This window comes from Anoplophora glabripennis, unplaced genomic scaffold (genome assembly GCF_000390285.2).
Source record: "Anoplophora glabripennis isolate ALB-LARVAE unplaced genomic scaffold, Agla_2.0 scaffold69, whole genome shotgun sequence".
NCBI classification, from domain to species: domain Eukaryota; kingdom Metazoa; phylum Arthropoda; class Insecta; order Coleoptera; family Cerambycidae; genus Anoplophora; species Anoplophora glabripennis.
In genome coordinates, this window is record NW_019416383.1 from 12973 (window position 1) to 40703 (window position 27731).

At 33.1% G+C, this 27731-nt stretch overlaps 1 protein-coding gene across 1 annotated transcript; it reads left to right on the top strand.

Moving 5' to 3' along the window:
• LOC108917080 (glycoprotein 3-alpha-L-fucosyltransferase A) lies at positions 1 to 27266 on the top strand. Its single transcript, XM_018723514.1, has 5 exons — positions 1 to 389; positions 12881 to 13080; positions 16634 to 16774; positions 24833 to 25181; positions 26911 to 27266. Exons 1-5 carry the CDS (start codon positions 26 to 28, stop codon positions 27171 to 27173), a joined length of 1317 nt encoding a protein of 438 aa, XP_018579030.1. The 5' UTR covers positions 1 to 25; the 3' UTR covers positions 27174 to 27266.
• Positions 27267 to 27731: the final 465 nt, after the last annotated feature.

A 27731-nucleotide genomic window follows, 5' to 3' on the forward strand; every position in this document is an offset into this window, starting at 1 on the left:
TCCAGGTAATGGAGTATCCTTGAAAATGCCTCCGCGACTGTCAGCGCGCAGGCTGTTCCTCGTGATCCTGTTCTTCCTGGGAGTGTCTCTGCTGGTGTCGCTTCACCACAGGTTCTCATGGGTCCCCAGCAGGACCACCCCCATGCAGGCAAACCCGGAGCCAGACGACGAACTCGTCGTGATGGCCTCTGTCCCATCTATCGTACAAAACTATGAAAGAGTCAATTCCGAAGAGACTGAGCCGACCGAGAAGCAGGGCAGGCCCTGGTTCATGGCCGGTGGCACTGAATATCCCACCAACTACAAGGGGCCCCCTAGGTTGTTCCCCGATCAAGCCGACGGAGACAGGGTGGTGGACCAGCTGATGTACGTTCCAGAAGACTATCAAGGTAAATCTCCTGACTATACCTAATACCATAAGATGTGAACATATTCACTCAAAATTCAAAATAAATGTGTTAAATAAGACGTTTTTTTCTGTAAATAAAACCAAAATTTTTAACTTTTAGTTTAAATATGTGAAAAAATATCAACGGGGCAACGTTTTACATATATCCCCTTAGTATTACCGACCCCTAAATCATTTTGGTTCATAGTTGTTATTTTTTCTTATAAAAAATAGAGATAAAAGATAAAATACATTTTTATTTGTTTATCTTTAGATGTTGTAAAAATATTCCAAAAATCATTTCAATTTTATACCTCGAAAACTAACTATTTCCCAAATTATATTTTTGAGAACTTGGTTTTTTATTTCGAGGCATTCTATTATCAGGATTTTTCTGTACAATTAGTAACACGGTGTAGGATTATTAAGTACACGCAAAGAAAAATGTCTCAACTCATAAAGAAATTCAAGGATAGATATTTTTTATATGTGCAATAAAAATAAATCTGCGAGTCTTAATCGACGGATTAAATCCGCTGGAAACAAACATTTCCATTTTTGGATAATAACTCACGACAAATCTAAATAGAAACTTTATTTTCTTAAAATATCATGCCACTATCAATATGGATCTTTTTCCAGTATCAGAAATTTATTTACTCTAATTTTTTTTTGTAAATCTGATTATTTAATATTATCTCATTTACATCTGAAACAACAATAATCATGAAAGTTGAACTACATATTGGAAATTTGCTCTGTACAACAATCATGTTAACTATTTTTGGTTGAGGATATTTTTTTATTTAAGGAGTATTTTGAATATGTTGCGAATATACAGGGTGTATCTAAATAACACCGAAAAAATTCAAGGGGCGATTCTTCGATGAAAATTAATAGGGGTCTTTGGTATAAAATTTTTTGAAAAAACCCTTCCCTGAAAAGTTACGCCCCTCCTAAAATTACAAAAAAAATTTGTTTTTCTTTTTTATCTTCCATGTACATTAAGCTAAATAAACCAAACTTGGTGAACATTATCTGTCAATAAAACTACACTTTTTGAATTTTTTTCAACCCTGAACTATTTTTGTAAGGGGTTGAAATAATCAACCCCTATGACATTTTTTCTTATAATTTTTTTTTCGATAAAATTTTTTCCTTTTAAAAAATATGTCTAAAAAACCCCATTCATTTACTAACTTTTTGATCTCTTCAAGTTTCTTCGAAAAGTTAAGGATTTATGACAAAAAAAAATAAATGTATTGTAATGTATTTTTAAAAAGATGAGCTGTTTAACGCGAGTGTATTTTGCCGAAAGATCTAGTGGCCTGTTCTTTACAATGGAATCCGTAGAAACAAATGTCAATGTCATTTATTGTCATATTAAATAACATTTTATTAAAAAACACTCAACCAAATAGTTGACCTATGATTCTACTAGGCTAAGAAGTTTGGAACTTAGACTAAAAGTGAACAAATGATGAATAATGTTATAACAGTAACAAAAAATAAAAATCTGTCGGATATTGACAATACAATCTACAAAAAATGTTGAAAATGATTGCCTTCAGCTTCAATACAAGCATCTACTCTTGTTCTCATAGAATTGCGTATGCGTTCAAATATTCCTGGTGAATTTTTTATCGTTTCACACCCTGCTACAATGCGGTTTCGCAAATCATTGATATCTTCAACTGGCCTTGAGTAGATCAAAGATTTCAGATATCCCCATATGCAAAAATCCAAAGGATTAAGGTCAGGGGAGCGGGCTGGCCAATTTACATATCCTCCTCGACCTATCCATCGATTGGCATACACCTCATCCAAGTGACGTCTTGCACGTATACTAAAGTGGGCTGGTGCACCGTCGTGCATAAACCATAAACGTTGCCTAATTTGAATGGGAACTTCTTCAAGAATAATAGGTAATTCTTCGAGAAGATGACAATATGAGTCACCATCTAATCGTCGTGGAAGAAAATAGGGACCAATTAAATGATCGTCGATAATTCCGAGCCACACATTTAATGAAAATTGATACTGATGATTTCCTTCAAAAAAGTCATGAGGATTTTCCTCAGCCCAAATATGATTGTTACGAAAATTTCTAATACAGTCTCTTGAGAAATTCGCCTCGTCAGTAAATAAAATATTTCTTAAGAACTGCGGCGCTTGGCCGATCATATTAATAAGCCATTGACAAAAAACCACACGTGGTAAAAAATCTCGAATCAGTAACGACTGCACCCGTTGGAGATGATAGGGATATAACTGTTGTTCTTTTAAAATTCTAAAAACTACCGAATGGCTTACATTTAGGACACGAGCTATTTTCCTGGTACTAGTTTCTGGGGATTCCTCAATTAAATTAAGTACGGCTTCATCGACAGCTTCAGTTCTAACTTCTCGGCTACGGCCACAGTCATGACTTCTCTTTTCAAATTTTCCAAGTTCCCGCAAGCGTTGGTGAATATTTGTGAACGTAGTATGGTGGGGTAATCTACGCTCTGGGTACTGTTCAGCATAAAGTCTTTGCGCTTCCAATGCATTACCGTTAGCATACCCATATGTAAAATGCATATCTGCCATTTCTAAATTCGAATAGTTAACCATATTTTCGGTTTATTAACTAATATTTTCTACACAAAATCATGAAACTTGTGAAATAGTAAGAAACAGTAACAATAAATGACATTGACATTTGTTTCTACGGATTCCATTGTAAAGAACAGGCCACTAGATCTTTCGGCAAAATACACTCGCGTTAAACAGCTCATCTTTTTAAAAATACATTACAATACATTTTTTTTTTTTTGTCATAAATCCTTAACTTTTCGAAGAAACTTGAAGAGATCAAAAAGTTAGTAAATGAATGGGGTTTTTTAGACATATTTTTTAAAAGGAAAAAATTTTATCGAAAAAAAAATTATAAGAAAAAATGTCATAGGGGTTGATTATTTCAACCCCTTACAAAAATAGTTCAGGGTTGAAAAAAATTCAAAAAGTGTAGTTTTATTGACAGATAATGTTCACCAAGTTTGGTTTCTTTAGCTTGATGTACGTGGAAGATAAAAAAGAAAAACAATTTTTTTTTGTAATTTTAGGAGGGGCGTAACTTTTCAGGGGAGGGTTTTTTCAAAAAAATTTATACCAAAGACCCCTATTAATTTTCATCGGAGAATCGCCCCTTGAATTTTTTCGGTGTTATTTAGATACACCCTGTATATTGCTTATTCAATGCTTTTCGATGTCGGTAAATCAAAATGAGTACATTTAAATATATGTATTTATGAAGAAAATCCGTTACAAGTTTCCTCACTTCGTTCCCCTCAGTTCTCTCCAGACGTCGAAAATCGCGGAAAATCCTTTCCTCGACATCCAGAAAAGCAATAAAAACGTCTTTAAGCGAGTTTAGAGTCAGAGTTCGTCACCCACTTCCTACATTCTATTACCCCTTGGAAATCCCCCTTTTCCCAGTCGCACAGGGAATAAAATAGAGAAGTCGAAAACAAGCTCTAGCGGAATTTCCGTACCGTGGAAATGTACGTACGGATAACAGGGAGGGTATACCGTGGATGAAGCTATTACTTATCGACATCGACCTACTTTTACTTCGGCAATGCACCAATACACTGTGCTTAACTCTGGGCCATGAATTTACATGAAGGAAATAATGGTCTTATCTGAAAGCGAAACAAATTGCCCATTAGCGTTCAGAAAAGGAAATTTAACCCTTTAACGTTGCGAGGAGGAGGACACTAAGGAAAATCGTCTGATATTTCTTAGTTATGACCCCAGCAACTTGGCATTTTAATGTTTTCGATGGGTCTAATATTTATAAATAGCAAATTTATATCTTAATTATCACTTAGCAGTTTATAGATATTGCAGATGTAATCCAATGCGATGATTATAGTCCACAGATTAGTGACTTTCTACATTATTATTAATTGAATCATGAGACGTTTTTTTCTGTAAAAAAATTAAATTTTAACGTTCTGGTGTCAAATACCTACGTGAAAAAATATCAACCAAAAAAGATGGGGCAATATTTTACTAAAGTTAAAAATATAACACCATGTGTACATTTTAGTCAGCTTATATTTTGATGTCTAAAGGATTTAAATAGGGAGAACGAGAAGGCTTTCGTTATTCTCATCCAGCACGAATCACTTGTTGTAATTACTATATTTCCTAAATCACAAGAACTGATAAATGATTTTCTAAATATTAAATAATACTGTCCATTTACGCAGTTTGGAAACACAGAAGGTCCTACTAAAAAATTGTTCACAATGCATGTCCATAAGTCCAAATGGAGAAATAATGTTAACAATTTCTTAGTACGACGCACAATATGATTTACGATAGACCACTTAAAAGGACTTCGGACCTTTTGCATTCAACGCAGAACGGACAATCAGAATCAAGGGTGTGGGGAGATTTTTTCAATTATTTTTTTGATTCAAAGCACCGTTTCCGAGTTATAAACACTTTTTTATTCTATGATGTCACACACCGTTGGTCCCGAAGTTTTCTTATTTCGACATGCATTTTCACTCGATCACCAAGCAGAACCATGGGAGATTTTTTGATATTTTGAGTCATTTCCGAGGTACAAGCAAATATTGTTTTTTTCTTTCATATATACAAAAGTTCTTCAGGAATATCGGCAAATTTATTTTAGAGGACAAATCTGGTCAACGAACAAAAAAAAAATATTATTAGAAACCTTAGGTGGCCAGAAAACAGCCCCGATCTCAGTCCTTTAAACATATTTTTGTGGAGACAATTCAACAATTAAATACCTCAAAATTTACAAGTAATGAAAGAAAAAAGGACGAAATGTTTGATAATTCTGAATCTGTTTTTAAAACAATAAATAGAAAATTAAGGCATATTTTCAACTGTATCATCACAATTACTTGCATGTTGAAAAATTTGTTAAAATTGTAGGTATTTAATGTTATTTCGTTTTTAGGGATTCTCATTATGTTGTTGTAAGGGTTAATTATAAAAATTGTTGTTTGTTATTTCAATAAGGATGAATTTTAATTTTTTTAATAATTTTTGTACTTTAAACATATATTTTTTGTCAGCAAATTTTGATGTCAAAGGAAATAAAGGAAAAGTCGTACATTTGCATTTAAAGTTTCTTTCTATTTTTTAATTATGAAACCTATAAGTGGATGTCAAAATACAAAAAAAAAACCTGTACCTACATTCCGCGACGTACTAATAACCCATATTAAATAAAATTATCATCATCATTAAATATTAATAAAATTGTATTACAAGCTGTTTAAAATATCATTACGAATTTTGGTTATTTGGAAATATAGTTTCTACAGTATTTCAATACCAAAAAATGAAAATAGTAGCTAATTAACGAAATTATGATTAAATAACCTAACTGTGACACCGCTGCAGAATATCATGAAACTACATATAATAGTATCGTTGATTCTTTAAAACATTTTTATCAATACCTACATCATACATTTAAGTAAATACAGCAACGCAAAAAACAGATATTGATAAAAAATTGTACAAAATAAATCCGTAAATACGCCTGGCGACATTGCCAAAGTGTTGTTGTTTATATTGCTAGGATACGCGTAGGAATGCGTGCCGCTGCATTTTATTCTTCCTAATAATTTGCTAGTGGTGTACTCTACCGGCAATTCGGAAATTTAAAACTGCTGGCCTGTTCCAGTAGCGGTCTGGGGCGATGGCTATTTTGTCTGTGCTGTAATTATGCGCTATGGTAAAAAAATACTAACCACTAGTACCGAAAGAGACTTTTCGATACGCAGGGATGACAGATAAGAAACAACTAATTTTAACGCGAGCAGTGAATATACTTTGAAATAAAAAACCAGCTAACAAAACGTTCTTGACAGTATGTTAAGTCACGTTAATNTTATTTGGAAATATATTTTCTGCAGTATTTCAATACCAAAAAATGAAAATAGTAGCTAATTAACGAAATTATGATTAAATAACCTAACTGTGACACCGCTGCAGAATATCACGAATCTACATATAATAGTATCGTTGATTCTTTAAAACATTTTTATCAATACCTACATCATACATTTAAGTAAATACAGTAACGCAAAAAACAGATATTGATAAAAAAATTGCACAAAATAAATCCGTAAGTACGCCTGGCAACATTGCCAAAGTGTTGTTTATATATTGCTAGGATACGCGTAGGAATGCGTGCCGCTGCATTTGATTCTTCCTAAAATTCTGATAGTGGTGTACTCTATCGGCAATTCGGAAATTTAAAACTGCTGGCCTGTTCCAGTAGCGATCTGGGTGGATAGCTATTTTGTCTGTGCTGTAATTATGCGCTATGGTAAGAAAATACTAACCACTAATACCGAAAGAGACTTTTAGATACGCAAGGTTGACAGATAAGAAACAACTAATTTTAACGCGAGCAGTGAATACACTTTGAAATAAAAAACCAGCTAACAAAACGTTCTTGACAGTATGTTAAGTCACGTTAATTTATTCTATAACGATAGTTAAATTTAATTGAATTTAAAATCTTTCGTCAGCACCCATCCGTTTATATCACAAATACAGGGTGTTTCAGAAATAAGTGCGTTCCTTGAAAAGGGTGAGAGAGGACACAAAAATGAGCAACTTTTATTAAACAACTGATGGTCTAAATACTTCTGTTTTCGAGAAAATTTATTAAGAAAATTAACCGTAAATGTAAGACGACCCTGTGCATCTTGTGCATGTGCATTGTATGTTGACGTATTACTCGCGACATTGTCATATCATCTATTGGTAAATAATTCATATATTCGTTTAATTTTTGTATTATTACTTTTAAATGAGATTCGAATAAATTTCCGCATTTTCGAACACGAAATTTAAACCGTCAAAACCGGTACAGCTGACGGCTTTAAATTTGTTTAAACCCTTTTTTTTATTTAAAACATATTGGTTTAGACTAGACCATCATCTGCTTAATAAAAGTTGCTCATATTCGTGCTCTCTATCACGTATTTCAAGGAACGCACTTATTACAAAAACACCCTGTATATAAATATGTTTATACTGCACTGGTATTGCTGTTGGTGAAAACATTTTATTTGTCATTTTTAGACAACTTTTACTAAAGTAAAATTTAAATAATGCGTTTCTTTTATCAAAATCTGCATAGTACTAAAAACAAATCTTCAATCTCCGTAAACACTACTGTATTTAAGGAAATTCCAAGGAATTATTTAGCGTTAAGTTAAAAACACATTTTGTTGTTCATTTATCAATTAGCTGATTACCGCATAAAATGTCATATCACATTTTACAGCTGTAAATAAGTTTTTTATTGTGTTAATGTGAAGACATCATCGACCAATCACGAAAGGTCACATTGCGAATACAATGGATTCATAAAATTTGAAAAGCAAAATATTTTATTATGAATTGAAATGATCTTTTTCTTTGGTAAAACAATTTGATTTTTTTAAAATTAATTTGCTAATAATATATGCTTTTTAGACAATTTTTATAATATTTTCATACTATTTAAATTTAGACTTTATTCTACGATTTTCGTTATTATTGTCATAATTTTTTTTATACCTGTTGATAATCTAAGACAGAAAAAGAAACGTGAGAAATCATAACGATAATTTAGGGATAAAACAATACAAAAACCGAAACTTAGTAGGTCAGCGTTGCGTTAAGTATAACTTGTTATTCAAACTCTGCGGATTGCGCAATATTTGTTTGATATGGAACTTAATAAGAACTGATAAGTTGATAAGGTGGCCTTGTAAAACATCGTCACATGAATAGTTTTAAATATAAATTATACAGCGGAATAACAAATTGACACCAGACAAATGACTGTGATAATATTAAAATACAAATAAAATAATTGGGAAAACGCAAGATAATTCGCACTTTTCTAAGATCACATATATATTCGCAGTTCTTCGAATTTAATCGTGATTGTGGTTGTTAATTAATTGGTTAACGATTTATGACACAAACAGCTATTCCTGGATCAGTATATACCAGCAAAATAGAAGAACCTTATACAGGTTCTTTATACAGTGGTGAAGGCGCAAGGAACAATTACAAGTAACTAAAGTGTTGAACGAAACAAAAATAAAACAAATTAAAAGAAGTCTTTCCAATAAGTCTTTGTTAAGGATGTCCGTCACTTCGACAATCATACTACTGGGTATCATTTGACCAATTAAAAAAAAAAAATGGTCAAATAGTCAAATGAACTGGTAGTTAATTATAAATTCTACGATCTGTAAACAATGTTTTTTAAATATCTAGTATCTTCTAAAGCATTTGAAATATCAGTACAAATTTGATACACGTTTTTGGCTATTGATGACTCACATTTATAGAGAGCGACAAAAAGATGGGTTGCATAAAACCGACTTTTTTAACTCTTGAAGAGTTTGCTCCTTACCTAGACCCCTAGCATATAGAGAGTAACTAAGAAAAATATTGGTCTTAAAAATTTTTGCTAAAGCAGTAAAATGAATTAATTAATTTTGCTAAAGCAGTAAAATTAAAAATATATTAGATGAGATGATTGTGGCAGTGTGTGATAGTATTTTTAAGGATTGTTATATTCTAATGAATCTACTGATACTCCGTTTTTTGAAAACTTCAACACCCTATATATTAGAAACCAGGTCGTAAGGGTCAATACTCAATATTCTTAAATGTGATCGGGGACATCGTTCCTTACAAATATGCTAATTTGTAACATAAATAGCGAAAACATATTTTTTCAGTGCCAGAATACATATCTACGCCACTAAGATGGGTTGAAACTATTTTATTTATGTATTCTGCAGACATTTACATTTCTTCATTTGTCAAGAAAGTATTTAGAAATGATTTTTTTTCAATTATGAATACTCAAAAACAAGGTACATTATTTTTACTTACTCCATGATTCCAGAATTTCCATGGTTAAAATTAGAGATACTCTGTATGTATGCAAAGATATCCTCACGGTATTTCTTTGATGTTGTATTTGGTAATTATTGATAACTCGTTTATTAATTTTAATGAAAATTATTTCAAGATCAACCGTTTTTTTAGTACCACTCTTTCAAGTTAGAGGGTCCTAAATTGCACTTTCCGATAGGCAAAAAAAATCGACATTTTTATCTCCGCATATACAAGGTGTAAGAAGTTTGACTGCCACTACTTCAGCATGAGATAGAGTAATCATAAATGAACAAAGTTGTATATTACAGGGGCGTAAGATTAACAGTTTTCGAAATATAGCGAGTATTAATATTGAGGAGTTTCATCACAACGTGACAACAGCGCTTAACCTAATGTTACACAGCTGATGCACACCACGTGTGCACGCGGCAGATTTGTCCTACGGAATAACAAAACTGTAAACAACTATTTATTATTGCGAAACATTTAGTACATTTCAAGACAATTGTTTTCCAGTTTTTAAATAAATAACATGTATCAATTTTGTAGTACGAAGATAGTGTTGTGATTAAATTTTAGCTCCAATTTTAGTAATTATGAATCTCTTAGAACAGGAACTTTTAATCAAATTATGAATTTGAAAAATATGTAATTAAAGTACCCAAAAATTCACGTAGTCCAAATAATCATACGTATAAAAAATAATTTAGAAACTTATCAAAAAAGCAAAATTCGGTAATTTTTAAATGCACAAGTATAAAACAAAGTACAACATATGATCAAAATGTCCACCACCATTTTCTATGCACGCACGACACCTTCTAATCCAATTTTCGCGCACTTGCTGGGAAATATCTGTATTTATCCTTATTTGATGGGCAGCGGCAAAAATTCGTTCTCGCGAATCTTCGACTGTCGAATTCCAGATACCAACTGAATTCCGTTTTTAGACACCTTAGTACCTCGTGTTAACCGCCGCACCGTTGTCACATTGCTCGATATGAATTTTATCGAATTTTAAATTTATTACAACCCTAATTATGTTTCAGAATTAAGCATAAAGAAGTTCATAAAAGTGATAAGTATTTTATGGTATTCTATGCACGCAGCTATGTCAATATTCCTTAATTAATCGAACTTTTGTATATCAAGTAGGAGATTTTGATAATTTTTTTCTCGGAAATGGTTGAGTTTAGGACCCATGTCATATAGGGTTTTTTTGTTTATTTTAATAAATTCTATCTCGTCTGTTAAAATTAAGGCAGTCAAACTTACCCTGTATGAACTAATTTCAATGTTGAATGAAACCAAACGTCTCCCCACTAAATAAAATGTTTTTCGCTTAATTAAATCTTGGTGGAAGAAAATACCCATAATTCAAGAAAACACTTTTTGCGTGTGATACAGAAGTTACATATTTTAAAAAACGCTGTCAACAGATCGTCTAATTACTCGTACTATACCCTCGTAAGGAGTCGAAATTGAACAACAGTTAATTTTTTTGTGTTAATTGTGACAAAGAACCACCACGCAAAAGTTTTGCAGTCCGTTCAAGAGACACTTTATATAAACCATTAAAAAGTTTATTTTTCTCCTCGGTTATTTTTTACGTCAAACCCAACTTATTTCCTTCAACCTTCCTTGATTTAACCCAAGCACTTTCATAAAATTTTTGATAAAATATGAGTATGTGTTCCCCAAGATTCAAAACTGGTTCCCAGCGAAAGAAATCAATCAAACGCGATACCACGCGCCGTAAAAACTTCTCGGCGGCCTAGAAAGTTTTACATCGTTTCATAAAGGACCCTCCGACCTGAAAGTTATCGACTCGAAAGGTTGACGCTAATCTAAGGTAATTTATCTCAATTCCGCTTCCGTTGGAATGGAAATGGTTTATGGACTGCCGCCCGGCACAATTCAGACTTCCAGGCTAAAATTAATATGTAGCTAATTGCCTACTTCAATTAAATTCAAGACATTAAGGACGAATTCCAATTTGTCTAATTGGTCTCGACGAAATAGTGCGTGTTTTGTTTAAGAGGATTAGAAGAAAAGCTGTTTTCAGTGGAACATCATTTGCAAGGATCTGCTAAGCTGGAAAAGTGTTTTTTGTTTAATTGAATTAAATTCAATTGAATTTAAAAAGAACTTTGTGTCCGCTAAACTCTAATGGATTTATAAGATGCTTTTCTTAAAGACTTGAATTGTAAAGTAGCATTTTAAAACTTGAAGTAAATAATTTTAAAAAGGGTACAGTCCGTACGATATTGTTGAGATAGAATTCCAATATACACTTACGAAAAAACACGCTTTCGTAACTGCAAGCTGCAGCTTTCCAAATTTACAAGAATAAACCAAAACGAAACAAGAAAAATTGTCGATATTTATTATATTACAGTATAATTAAATTCTTGGTATTGTACTGTAATTCTGGCATTGTCCATAAACGTTGCGTCGCATGGAATTTATAATAGATGCATCACAATTATTGAGATGAAAGTTACGTCTTCGTTCGCAATTACTTTGCTTACCGTTATCAATAGTTGTGACAATTTTTTTTTAATATAGGCATTATTTCGACATCTTGGGAAACTGCTAACGGAATCCCCATCCACGATAAATGAGATAAATTCAATAGGGAAAACTATATCTAAATCAAAATAATATCGGATTTTATCATTTCTTTTCTCTACGACTTAGAACTGGATCAATATGGCTTTCTTCCTGGTCGGCCTAAAACTACCAATCTTCCGTTATGCTTAAATGAGTGGACCTTTGCAGATAATATAAGAGCCCATTGATGTCATCTATCTGGATATTCCAAAGCATTTAATAAATTGCTCAAACTAGGTCGCAGCTTTTCCGAATTTAAAAATATTAGAAGTAGTGTTCCTTAAGGCTTTGATATATACCTGATTTATATATTTTATGTAGCCGTTATGTTAGTTTCTAAATGTTCTCTGTATGCCAATTACATCAAAATTTATAACAATCCTTTTGCGGATTATTATTAGGTGCAACTTGATCTCCCACAAATTCGCTAGTGGAGTGAAGTCTGGTGACATCAACTTCAATAAATGTGTTGTCTTTGACATTCGAAAGAATAACCCTCGTGTAAACTGTTCTATTGATCGGAGATCTCGTGGTGGAACTGAGTTTACAAGAGACGAAAAAGTTTCTAATTTCAATGGCTTTCTAGCGGACTAATAATTTTTAAGAAAATTGAATATGCGACCAAATTTTTTTTACTCCAAAGACAAGGGGGCTCACGAAAAAGTGTCTTAAGGGAATTCCCCGCCAAAAAGCATAGCACTACGGGTCCCATAAATTTCTCTTAAGAATCTGTGACCAAATTTTGTTGCATTAATTTCGGTACACTGGGTATTTTATGAATTACAAATAGCCCACATACATTTAGAAATTTCTGATTATTATTACTAAGGAATGTATTTTAAAATGTCTGATTTTTTACAATGTAATTGCAATCAACATTATACGGAAATAACTGTTACGTATAATTGAATTTGATGTTTGTTGCAGGATACGATACTCCAGAGAAAGTGATCCTCGCTTACAACGGTCTAGGTCCTTGGGGACAGAAATCAGGATCTGCCAGTTTTCACGGTTGCCCTGTCAACAGATGCACACTAACAGACGACAGGAGTAAAGCCGCCGACGCCGACGCCCTACTTTACAAGGACACCTTCATACATCCCGGGGTACCGCGACCCATGAAACAGGTAATTAAGCACGATAATACACTGTGGTTTCACTGTTGAAGAAATTATAACTTTTGTTTTGTAAAAATATACCTTCTTGTTCAAATATCTACAATATACCAATGATTCCTCAGGTTACTCGGAAGGTTTTCACGGAGACTAAATTCTCAGTTAAAATTTAATTCTAAAGTAATTTAAATTTAAAAAAAAATTACGTTTTGTCTATCAGCTTGAGACATACGAAAAGTGTCGAAATTGGGCCAATACATAAAAATTAAATTAACTAAATGAAGTGGCTTGTTTTCATTTGATGTCTATTTATTTTTTCCACTGAAAAAATCGCATTCCTGTTAGAAAGAAGAATTTTTCGAACTTCTCGAATAAATTGTTTAGGTATTACAGAATTTCGTTACAGCAACATCAAATCCTTTTCCAATCTCTTTTCTTGATATCTATGTACAGATTTACTTTGATCAGTATTTGTGTATACAGAACGTATAAACTTAATTCATGAAACTGAGTAATTAAAAAACTTTTCTGGATTTTGCACCAACTTCAAAAATAGACAATAAAATCGTAGCTTGTTTTTAGAACTGTTCTTTTTAGTGCTTCATTTTATTTTCTATCGCGTAAGTATATGATGTGTTACCGGGCAAATAGTTCAGTTGTTTGTATTTTTTCTTATCTGATACAAACATTTATTACAAAAACTTTACAATTTATTCAAAATAAATGAAAATAGAAACATGAAAAACTAGGAGTAATGTAGGTTTAAGGGGAATATAATTAGAGTTGCTTTTATTTTTTTTAATATTTAAATAAAAAATTTTATTTTAAATTTTTTGTGGAAAAAATAAAAATACAAAATATGGCGTGATTTATTAGAACTCGGCAATATTTTAAAGGTAAATTAATAGTTGCAAAAGGCCATTCATAAAATTTGAAGGCAATTCGACTATATTCCTAATTCCAATTTGCAACTCTTTGAAATTCCATTGACAGTACTTAGCTAACAGATTGATAAAAGCCACTTATCAAGCGCCTGTATTTTGACTAGTGAAATGACTCAACTAGCAAGTAGGAACTGTTTGATTAGATTGTGATGTGAAAGTGTAATAGTCCACAGTACAGCCCCCCCCCTGGAAAGTTGATTACCACATACTTTATAACTCCTGAGGAGCTTCGTTTTGACGAGTCTACCACATTTTTCCTCTGCGACTTTTCTCGATTCCTCCGCTTTTCCACTCGGAAAAGTCCAAAAACATGGCAATTTCCCGGGGTCTTGAAAAGTCAAGACCACATCTTTTATCTTTAGCTTAAGTAACTGGAAATTTTGTTGCAAATGCCGATTTAAATTTGTCCGACAGAAATTCTTCCGACATTGACGTGTCTACCGGTCGAAACATGCCAAAATAACGGGGTATTGAAAATCAATTACCACATAGGTAATTTTTAGTAAAATTAATTGTAAATAATTAATTCAGTCCAAAAGTACTGTTGTCCGACAAATTTCATGCCGCGTTTTTTCAGTCCGACAGCTGGAAATTGGAATTTTCACGGGGTATGATAAATCGATTACCACATGTCGGACAAAACTAACACACGATAGAAAAGTGTTTTTTATAAGCAAAAATTGTCCGACAAAAATATATCAGCAAATCGTCAGTCCGACAAATAAAGATGAAAAAAATTTCGTAAAAAATGTGCACATGTATTTATAATTTCTAATAAGGTATTTTCATGTATTAAGCAAAATTCCATATAAATATACAATACAGGGTGTTTCAGAAAGACCTACCGTAAATACAGGGGGTGAGGACGACAAAAAATAAGAATTTTTTGTCATATGAACTATATGTCTATCTCCTCTTCTCAAGAGTTTAATTAAAAGCCTTTTTTCTCGAAAATCGTCCACATTAGGAAGTTCTATCAAGTTCAAGAGTACATTATTTTTAGAAAATAAAATTGTACAATAGAAATTGGAGCCCAACTGGTAAAAAACCTAACCTTAAAAAAAATATAACTTAAATTGTAATAAGAATGTAGCATAACTAGCGCCCTCTATGAAATATACCAAAAATAATTAGACTAGCGTATTTGGCACACTTAAAAACCTCGGACTACTAAATTTCATAAAAAATATTTCCCACCATTTGGAAATTTTCATAAAAATGTTATTTAAAAAATTTTATTTTGTCTCTCTGTATCTCGAAAACAAGAGGAGATAGACATAGAATTCATAAGACAAAAAATTCTCATTTTTTGTCATACTATCACCACCTTTATTTACGGGAGGTCTTTCTGAAACACCCTGTATATATTTTTCGTTTTATTTGTGTAATTGTAAATCTCTATACACCTACTCAATTTAGCCAGATAAATATCGAGAAAAGAATTAAACGATTTCAAAAAAGTATGTATGGTGTAAAAAAATTATGCACAAAAGTTTTGGGATTTTCTTTTAGAAAATTAGGATCATTTTTGTAAATAAAAATAACAAACGCGAATGAAAACTTGAAAGAGAAAAAAGGATTTTTATATCAAGTATAATATTAATTTATTTAGAAATAATGCATTATGCACTAAGATCGTATTAATTGCCTCAAAAATAACTTCATTTGTTTATAACTTTCAAATTTTTAAGCATAAAATAAGCAATATTATAATCATTTATTTGAAACAAATAATAATTTACATAATAATAATTAATAACCTTTTATAAATATGCAATTTTTGGAGTGAAAAAATTAAATTTCATCACGTTTATTGATTTATTGATTTTTTAATAATTTGCGAACATTAAATCGTCGGGCACTTATACCATTATTTTGTACAGTAAATTTAAAAGTGGAAAAAATGAAAATTAGATATGTGGTAATCGATTTTTCATACCCTGTGAAAATTCCGATTTCCAGCTGTCGGACTGAAAAAACGCGGCTTGAAATTTGTTTTGTGATGTGGTCTTGACTTTTCAAGACCCCGGGAAATTGCCATGTTTTTGGACTTTTCCGAGTGGAAAAGCGGAGGAATCGAGAAAAGTCGCAGAGGAAAAATGTGGTAGACTCATCAAAACGAGAAATTGCCATGTTTTTGGACTTTTCCGAGTGGAAAAGCGGAGGAATCGAGAAAAGTCGCAGAGGAAAAATGTGGTAGACTCGTCAAAAAAAACGAAGCTCCTCAAGAGTTCTATATTAAGTATGTGGTAATCAACTTTCCAGGGGGTGGGGGGGCTGTACTGTGCACTATAACCTTGGCAACTTTCATTCCTTACAAAGATTGTGACACTGTAATTACATGCGATAGTGCTGTGTAGGAAAATTAGGTATCTACATGTGTATGGAAAAATGTGAACAAAATTTCCCGATAGATCAAGCCAAAGAGTAGCTTCCAGTAGTGATTTACACTTTAATATTATTTTGAGAAATTCCAATGAAACATAATACCTAGACAATTATAGTAATTATTAATTACTGAATTACTCTTAAGCAATCGAACTGATTGACAAGTTATTTTCAGGATAGTCTACATTTCTTTGTTAAATATGTATATATTTTCTTATTTAAAATTTTTGCAGGTCTGGATTATGTATTTCCTAGAATGTCCATATCACACGCAAAGTATTAAGTTTGCTGACGTAATCAACTGGACTGCAACTTATCGACGAGACAGTGACATTGTGGCTCCATACGAAAGATGGACTTACCATGATCCACAGGTAGGAAAATCATCTGTGTGGCGTTTTTTGTTTGTTTGTGTCTTGCAGTTTGCTATAATCATAAAAATCATTGATTTCTTGGTCGAGGTTCGGAGATCGAAGGCTTCTCGTTTGCATATTAACGTATTATTGACTTTATTTGTTACTGTTTTATAAAATCAGTTGTTGTAATTTTATATTTTTTATGAACAGGCTTAACCTATGCGGCAATGTTGACCGATTGATAATTTATAAATAATAGACAGTGGACCTGGTATATCAAACGGATATTACTGATTATGAACATAAATTAGAATTAATTGATATAGTGCATGATTTGTTTTCACATACCGTTACACATTGAATAGGTGGCGCCGACGAATGAAGTTTTTTGGGGGACTGTTGCCATTTGCAAGTGTAGAAAAGCTAAATATTATCATAAAAATAGCAGATCTGACAACATCTATCATCTATTCGTTGGAGTTCAACTTGCTGCCGCTCTTCTTCAACGGGTCGTGTGAAAAAAAATTACGAACTCTGACCACCAGCGCGCTGATCCACAGTATTTGTCCCTAATATTTTGACCTTGCCCGAACTTCTAACTTTTTTGTCCTGAAAATAAGAACATAAAAGTTGGTTACCCTAATAGTTGCGACCATTGATTTATTTACTAATAGTTTATGACATGTTTGGAAGAGAGCGAAAGGAAAGAAGTTTTGGTGTCAATGGTCTTGGATATGCAATTCAAAATTTATAAAATATATTATCTATACAGGGTGATTCAGTCATAATATCATTAATTTTAAGGAGAGATAGGGAAAAATTAATAGAATACGCGTGCGTATGCGATTTAAAAAATTTCAAATGCATATTTAAATACGCTGGAAAAAAATATTTTCAAATCGTTATTTAAACCCCTTTCCGGACTACTGTTGACCGCTAATCTTGTCCTACCGTATTCGGTCATTAACCTAGCTTTTATTACGTTTTTAATAATGAACGACAAAACAGACTTTTTTACCTAGATACATGAATAATTAAGATATTTTTTACATTTTAAATATTAACAAGTCTTATTTATTTGTTAATTAAAATAAATGTATAAGGATAATTATTTTCGAATATTAGGTTATTGCAATTTAGTTGTACGTCTTCACTATGTTTTATAATAACTGGATATAGTTTTTGTATTATATTTAATTAATTATTTAGTTTGTAGTACGTATACCTTATTTTTAACTTCGATTTTCTGTCTTTATTAGGCCTTCCGAACACGTGGTTAAAATTAATGACATTATGATTGAATCACCCTGTATATCTGTGTAAATAGGGGTTACTTTTTATTAAAATAAAACCAACCTAACAATCCTTTTTGAACACTTCCACTATAAATATTTCCATCTATGTACCGTACACTTTGGAAAAAAATATTATCAAACGTTTCCAGTGGTCGCTTTTCGAACAAAACACGAACTGTATCAATTAATCCTGAGTTATGTTTACAATCCTCCACATAATGATGTGCCAGGTCCACTGGTCATTATTTATGAATCAGCCAACACTACGGCACAGAGATTGATGTCTTTAAGGCGGCAAAGGAAAACAAACGTGGACTTGTTTGCTACTGCGTTGGTAATAAATTCCACTAATTTTCCCAATAAAAAACAAACACCGTAATATTATACTGCGTTCGATTTCGAGATGCGTTGAGTAGCGCTAATGTTTTTACTGACATAACACATGCTTATTATTGAAATCAAAAACAATCTCGCTGAAGTATTATAGGCTGATATCCTTTAGGGTCACTAGAAACATCAAAATCCCAGTAAACATTAATTCAATATTGTACATTGCAGGGAAATTTTGATTAAACTTTGCATTATCTTTTTTTTAAGTTTTGTCTAGAAAAGAAATAGAAATTATTTTCCATTGCAGTTTCATTCTCTGCCATTCCATTAGTTTCATACAATGATTGAAAAAGATAACAACAAACAACAGTAACGTCAGATACAAGAGTTTAAGTGCAATTTGATGATCAAAAATTATGATCAAAACTAAGTAAAAAAGTTCATATGAACATGGGTCCGGAAATGCTTCCTAAGGGCACAGGAAGAGGGAGGAATGGAAATCATTTTTTTGCAATATCTCTCAATCGCGTTGTGATAAATGAATGAAATTTGGTATACACAGCTAAATTTTGATGAGCAATTTGATGGACTAATCCATTTATTTCCACAAGGTCCATTGGGGTGGGTACGGGGGGGCCCTTGGTACTTTGCGTGTGTAACTTTTTCATCTTTGACTTTTTAACAAATTGGACAGCAAATTCCGTTTTCCCGAACTGTTTTACGTTAAAAAGGTACTCTTGTTTCAAATCGTTATCTTTAACGGTTTCTGAGAAAATCGCTCTTGAATTAATCCCACTTTGGTCAATTTCATAGTAATTTAAACAAAAAAAATTTTTTTGTTTAAATTTAATCTAATTTTAATAAAAAAATAATAATAAAAAATTAAATTAAATAAAAATTAATCCTTTAAATGGAAAAGAGAGGAAAGGAAAATTATTATTATTTTTTTTTGTTTAAATTACTATGAAATTGACCAAAGTGGGATTAATTCAAGAGCGATTTTCTCAGAAACCGTTAAAGATAACGATTTGAAACAAGAGTACCTTTTTAACGTAAAACAGTTCGGGAAAACGGAATTTGCTGTCCAATTTGTTAAAAAGTCAAAGATGAAAAAGTTACACACGCAAAGTACCAAGGGCCCCCCCGTACCCACCCCAATGGACCTTGTGGAAATAAATGGATTAGTCCATCAAATTGCTCATCAAAATTTAGCTGTGTATACCAAATTTCATTCATTTATCACAACGCGATTGAGAGATATTGCAAAAAAATGATTTCCATTCCTCCCTCTTCAATGGGTCCCTGTGCCCTTAGGAAGCATTTCCGGACCCATGTTCATATGAACATTTTTACTTAGTTTTGATCATAGAATCGGCCTGTTCAGGGTTGGCAGCTAATTATGAGACACCCTGTAGATGATAAATATTATGTACAATAACGTATTAGTTTCCACAGTCATAAAAATGGGGGGAAGATTGTTTACAGGGTGGTTAATTGTATAATTTTTATGTAAATTCACGATTTTCGCTCATAACCTTTTTCCGTTCATTTCTTCCTTTTTTTTGGTCTTCAAAAGACCTACAAAACTAGCCATCGAGCTTCAAAAAATATTGATTAGATCAAAAGTTATAAACAGAAGAAGTTTATTTATGACTTTTTATTTAAACATTTATAAACTGCGTTATTATTACCAGAACGTTTTGGCATCGCATCCTCTCATTCCTTATCACTGTCTAATAACTCACACTTAATCTGGAATCAGTAAGTTGAATAGTTTAACTAATTTATTAGTCTGGACGATCCCGAGGATTTTCCACAATCGCACTGATTTTTTTCATGGTAGATTTCATAATAATACATTGAAATCATTTTTTTAATTTCAAATTTGCAACCTGGATTTTTTTAAATTTTTTAGCGACGCACATATTCGGAAAGCTTATGAAGAGAGCTTTAAGTTAAAAAAAATCGTCAAGATTCGTTGAAAAACAACGGAGTTACAGACTGTCAAATATATTATTTTCAAGCGAATTTCACTTATTTAACGGCAGGACCATGAATATTATCGTCATTTGCTTGGACTCGCTGTCGTTCGCTTCCCCCACCCTTCCGCCGCGCCACGGCTCGCCGAAAATCAAGCTGACTTGACAATATTTCTTATACACTTAACATACTTCCACAAATAAAATATTTTTACCTGGGAAAGTACTCGGGTTGCCGGTTATGTCAGTATTTTTTTTGCCACTACCAACCTAATTTGTTTTTAACAATCGGCCGTCAACTTTGACAGTCTGTCGTTGTTTTTCAACGAATTTTGACGATTTTTTTTAACTTAAAGCTCTATTCATAAGCTTTCCAAATATGTAATAATTTATAACTATATCACGCTCGTACGTCGTATATTTCATTTTGCAACTAAGGCTAAAAAATAAAATAAAATTCCAGGTTGCAAATTTGAAATTAAAAAAAAAATCATAGATTTCAATGTATTATTATGAAATCTACCATGAAAAAAATCAGTGCGATTGTGGAAGATGCTCGGGATCGTCCAGACTAATAATTAGTTAATTTGTTTATAAGGCCATAACTTGTAAACTATTCAACTTACCGATTCCAGATTTCGTGTGAGTTAGTAGACAGTGATAAGGAATGAGAGGATGCCATGCCAAAATGTTCTAGTAATAATAACGCAGTTTATAAATATTTAATTCAAAAGTCATAAATAAACTTCTTCTGTTTATAACTTTTGATCTAATCAATATTTTTTTACGCTCGAGGGCTAGTTTTGTAGGTCTTTTGAAGACGAAAAAAAAGTACATTACTGTTTTCTCGTGGAAATGAACGGAAAAAGGTTATGAACAAAAAATGTGAGTAAGCAATCTTTCCCCCATTTTTATGACTGTGGAAACTACTATGTTATTGTACATACTATTTAGCATCTATAGTGATAAATTCAGCTTGCCGAAACAAAAAGTCGCGTCCAATTCTATATTTCCTGGTCTAATCATGTGTAGAAAACCACCGACTTTTGGGAACAATGTGTATTTTATTTTTCATATAAACTGTAGCACATTTTAAGTATAAAATGGGTGCCTATTTAATTTTTAATTTTAATTTCAAGTAAAGAATATCGTTCTCATATATACATATTATGTTTAAGTTGATTAAACTGTCGATGGATTTACTTCAAACATGTTCCAGTTATAAATCTGGTAAAAATTAAACTTTGATTAACACCTGAAAAAATAGGAGTATCGTAGATCTAGGTAGCTAATTTCCCTATGGAAATTTCTCTACCAGCACGAATTTTCCGTTTTCTCTGGTGCCCCAAATGAAATACTGCTCCGCTATTTATAGGACTTTCTATCGATTAAATAATTTTTCAGAATACTGCCAACTTTTGTTATTATACTTCCCAGGTGCTATGAAAATATAAATTCATAAACACAAAAATTAATTAATCAACAGCTACAACCCATTAGTATTGTTATGCCGAAGTTTTCCCGCAGTACATACATTATTTCTGTCAATCACTGGGGACAAATCATTTCCATGAAAAACTGAGTTGATATTCCAATAATTTGTGTCGCATTTGTTGTTGTTTCATGAAAAAATGAAAACCAGACACTGGTCTATTACTTTTATTTGAGAAATAGATAGATATTTTGTTTGTATTCACTTGTTGATATTGATTTAGTCTATTATGTTGGAAACGCAAATATAAGGTGTTGCAAATTGTATGGGGTAATTTTATTAGCTTGAATCCAATAAACATTTATACAGGGTGTCTGGTAAGTATACGCATACTCTCGGGAGTGTATAGGGGTGGTCAAAATTACCCTAGTTTGTCATAAAAAAAAAATCCTGAAGTGCCCCTTAACGGAAATACAGAGCCCCAGATGGGTACTCAGCGATTTACGTTTTCGGTTCTAACTTTTGATGAAATTGTAATATTTTATTTAGACCACAAAGGCTCATAAAACCATAGATGTTTTATACTATCAGAGAAGTCAGGAACGGACTTGCCACCACACTCGTTGGACCAAAATTTTGACAGGTGTCACTTTATAGAGCTGAAAACTGTATTTTTAAACGCTATGGTCATTCCTCTTTAAAAAAAGGTACTCTACATTTGTTTCGATAAAATCAGCCGTTTTAGAAAAAATTCAGTTTTTGTATAACACGTTTAAATATTAATTTATTTAATTATAAAGTTTATTAACAAGAGCTATTTAAACACAATAATAATGGAATAACTAATAATCACAACTAATAATTTGTATTAAAATAATAAAATTTGGCATTATTACATCTCATTAATGCTTTACATGCATCTAACTTATGGACAAGCACTCGGTAATTGTGTGGAGGCAAAAAGAATTTATTCTGATACATTTCGGTGTCCGGTGAGTATCTACTAATCTCTCGAAAAGGTTTACAGGAAGTCAAAGTAATACTTCGTCGAATACTTCTTTTCCTTGTAACAAAAATATCGAGTGCCAAAGGGGTAGGACTCAGGAGATATACATTGTGGATTGTAACAGAAGCCACCTGCCATATTTTAAAAAAAATTTGGCATAATGCCAGGCCCGGTCTGGTCAGGTTGGAAAGTCGGCAAAACCCGACTTATTTCGGAAGATAGGCCCCCAACCGACTAACGAGGCGTCAAAAGTATAAGAAATTTTTTTTTAAATTCCTGAGATATAGCCACCGTAAATTGAAAAGAAAATAGAAGAACGTACAAATGAAAATTGAATCTTTTGTAGAAATGGGATTTTCCCAGGTCAAAAAAATACAAATACAAATTTAATTATTTTGCCCTATACCCCTATAAACAGTGTACCTACAGGAAAGAAAGAGAGAAATAAATATACAGGCTGTTACAAATTCGCTTCTCACTACAGGGATCTGGGAAACGGTAAGAGGTACGAAGTAGCTTAAATGGGGGCAAAGTTGCGTAATCAGGGGACCAACATTATGCCTCTAAAAAATCAAGGCTAACATGATTAGTTTTTGAAATATTTGAAAAACCCAAATTTTGGAAATCCGTTTTTGTTTCGTTTCAGCCTTGTTTGAGGTGATATTGAAAAAATAACATTTTCTCATGGCCACTTTTTGCCCTCTATCGAATGGCATAATCAATTTTTATATGTAACGTTTCATCTCTCCAGGACCATCATCAACTTCATTTTTTTAAATACGACCCTGGAAATTTTATTACATTTTTTGCAAGCCTTCATGACCCCCAATACTGTACTGCCTCAGCCCGAACCAGATTCAGACGTTTTGTTTCGAAAAATTCATTTTCAGTGTATTCGTTCCAAATTTATCTAAATTTTTTATTTAGATTTCTTTGTTTGCTGAATTATCGTACACTGTAAGCGTCATTAGACCTTGTGAAATCCGTCTAGTTATTTAAACTATTACCACCACGCATTAAAATAATGTGGAGTACAAAGATTGCTAACTGTAAATTGTTAATCAAATATTCAGGACCCTGATATTTGTCCTTTTCAAGATCTAAGCGGACTGTTAACATTAAAACAAGCTTTTTCTACAACGAACATTGCTTGGGATCGACAATATTCCTCAGGATAATACAAAATATGCCGATTGGGGTAAATATAATATCGAAATGGATGAAGGAATCTGCGGAGAAGATAGGACGATCTTAAAAGGAATTAAAATTAGGAATTCCACACGATCAACCAAGATATCTCATCAAATTCTTTTAAGAAAATATATACGAGTATTTTATTATTAGCTCTTGTATTTTTACTTCATTTGAAGCTAATAATTAGCTTAACATCATCCAATTGATTAATTGAAACCTTACCTTACCAACCTTAAGTGAAAATGAGACGCAATAACATTTATCACAACAGAACAAAACAGTGTTGCAAAATCTTCTATTCGAGAACACAACATTTATAGTAATAGTATTTTTCACGTTCAAAATTTAATGCAACTTAATTTTGATGCTTTATTTTGTGCTTAATGTGAGTTAAGTAAGAGTAAAGTTAATTCTTTAAATTCCGTTTGCACCGATAAGCTCGGTATTGCAATAAATCGAATAGTGTTATTTTGACCTCCCCTATACACTGCGAGAGATTAATATTTAGATACTGGACATCCTGTATTTAAGTAATTCTATATTCTGTGCCGTAAGTTCATGAAAAGGGAATCAAAGTGAGCAGGAAAATCCAATTCAGTTCTCATAAAATTTCCCATATAATGTTAAGGTCTACACGCCACTGATCATCGACCTTTGAAATCTAATCTGAAGGTGCCAGGACCGATGCTCCCAGTACTTCTATTTCATGGGTAGCTCGTTTCCAAATCGAAACTGTCGTGACTGACACGACCTGGCATGAATCGTTCCTTCTGTTCATACGACCTAAAACTCTTTATTGTCTTTTTTTGTTGTTTTAAAAGCTCATCTTTATCGTTGTAGGTCCGTCAGAAGGTGCAGCCACGAGACTACGCCGCGAACAAGACAAGAAAAGTAGCTTGGTTCGTATCGAACTGTGGTGCTAGAAACGGCCGTTTAGCGTATGCCCGAGAACTTGCCAAATACATTCCAGTAGACATCTATGGCACCTGCGGGCCCCTCAAATGTCCCAGGTCCGACAAGAAATGCTTCGAGATATTAGATCGCGAGTACAAGTTCTACCTGGCGTTCGAGAACTCGAACTGTCGGGACTACATCACGGAGAAGTTCTATGTGAACGGATTGAGTCAGAACGTGCTTCCCATCGTTATGGGGGCTAGGCCGGAGGATTACCAAAGAAGCGCTCCAGAAGGTAAAGATAACAACGATTCAGGCTATCCTTATATCGGTGGGTCAATTCTTCAAAGAATCCCAGTTTTGCACTAACTACTTATTCGTTACAATAAGTAATTTTACTCTCTGTACGGTGTCCAAAAGTCTGCTAGTCGATATTTTTCTTAATGTCCTCGTATTTAAGAAAATGTATTTACCAAAAAACCTGAATCTCATTCATACAAAACTTTCACATTCACTCAGGGCACGCAACCGAAGCTCGCATCTTCATATTCCAGGAACAAAATAGTAGGCAGTGACTCATTCTCAACATGTAGATCATGCGATGTATAAGGAGTGCGGTGAATACGATTCCATGTGCGTATCATTTTAAAAGGTTCCAAAATTGGTTATATATTCTTCTTCTTCTTCTTCTTCTTATGAGACTTTTCAAGCAGTTTCCTTGTCTAGAACAGTGACAGCTGCGAAAGATCTACTTTTATAATGTTGTGACAAACAGTAAAGCGACACAAAATTAATAAACCCACTAAAATTACTAAAAGTACATCACCGAATAATATATGTCAGTCATCTACATCATCATCATCTACACGGTCGATAGCCGCACGGTTTAAGGCGTCAGTACTTAAATCGATGTGTCGATCTGCCCGGGTTTCGAATCCCGCGGCCGGTAGACCGTAGATTAGCTATGCTTGTACGAAGGATTGGCACCCTCTGTGCAGGTATGGTAGGGTGGAAGAATGTTGGCTTGGGTCAATGTGAGAGATTGACACCGGTTGGAATTTGACCACCCCCCTAATTAATGAGTTTCTCCAGGTTTCCCTCATTCCTGCACTGAATAGGGCCTACCAACATAAGTCGTTCCTGGGCGCAAATGCGGCCTGCGTAATAATTCGCCTCTTCTCCCGCACAAGTCTCCGACTTCTGGGCTAATTCTCGTAGTTAGAATGAGAAGTAGAGATATTATTATTATTATTATTTCTTTTTTTTTGGTAACAACCGAAAGTTCCAAATGTACTTGCATATTCTGAATATACTTATTATCGAAACACTATGCTAAATGAACGATACATTAAAATTTCGATGCTTTATATGTATTAATATTCAACATTCATTCAACTATAGCTTCTGATTTACATTTTTAAAACATTTTTCAAGCCGAGCTTCGGATCTCATTTCAAAAATCTTCGAAGGCAATGATCATCAGTCTTAATAAGTTGCCATTCCTGTTCTCTTCCCATTTACAACATGAAGTGGTGGCAGATTTAACAAATCTTCAGTAGCTGTTGAAAACCACTATACCATAAAAAGCCTAGATCTCACTATCACGGGACACCTCCAATTTCGATTTTAGTTTCCAGGATTAGCATCGACTAGCAAATAGCGCTCATGAGCTTTATCTATTTTTTATATACGCTAATTAAAGTAATACAGACCCCAAAAACTTAATCTGCATGAAAAACTAAACCTCATCTAGATTTCTTCTGTTTATGAAAGATACACGACTGTCTTATCCGAATTGACCTACTACAATGCTCAGTTTTGGCTTGCTTTCCAACTCGTGTCGTTATGATGGTGTCTACCCCCATCATGAAGTGTTATTTTGATCTCTACCACGAACTGCTGCTAAATTTCTGAGGTATTCTCAAAAGCCCAATATCTAAAAATGCATAACTTTGCTTGAGCGTACGGACACCCTGGTCTTTTTGGGTTAGATCGATTTAAATAAAACTGGACTTCTTTTGCAGGGTCTTATATCCATGTGGACGAGTTCGCTGGTCCCGAAGAGTTAGCGGCTTACCTTCATAGATTAGACAAAGACAACGCGCTCTACAACTCCTACTTCAAGTGGAAGGGAACCGGGGAATTCATAAACACTTACTTCTGGTGCAGGCTGTGTGCCATGTTGCATTCCCCGGTCCTTCCCAGGCACTACGAGGACGTGAACGACTGGTGGAGAGGTCCGGGAGTGTGCACATCAAAATCTTGGCGCAACACTGAGTTCGTGTAGACGCACATCGTACTTATTTAAACTAAGTCATTTTATTGTTAATTTGTTGTTAAGTGTAAATTATTAATGATAATTTATTAAGTTTTTATTATACATATGCGTTTTATTTGCTTCATCCAGGTTGAAATGGGTAAACCAAAAATTATATCAGATAACGGTAAACAGTAAACAATTTTCTTGACAATTGAAAAAGTCTATGAAGCGTGTCGTCTTGTTTAAATTTGAATTCCATTAACTTAAGGATGAGTTGGATCAGATACAGTGGCGGCTCCTGATTTCCATACCAGAGAGGGCGGAATAATTTAGGTACAAAGTATTGAAAAAAAAATCAAATATAATTGAGTACCTAGTTTTATTTTAAGTACCTACTATTGAATATATATAGGGAAAATGTGCTCAACATTATTTTTCCAGTCCATTCTGCTGCTTTTGTCCGAAATAAACTTTTCAATTATTTTTTCATTGAAGTTTGGTATTTCTGGCACCATTAATTTTTCAATAAATAGCATTACAAGTGCTGTTAGACTGTCTGACCACATGTAAAAAAATTACGTTTAA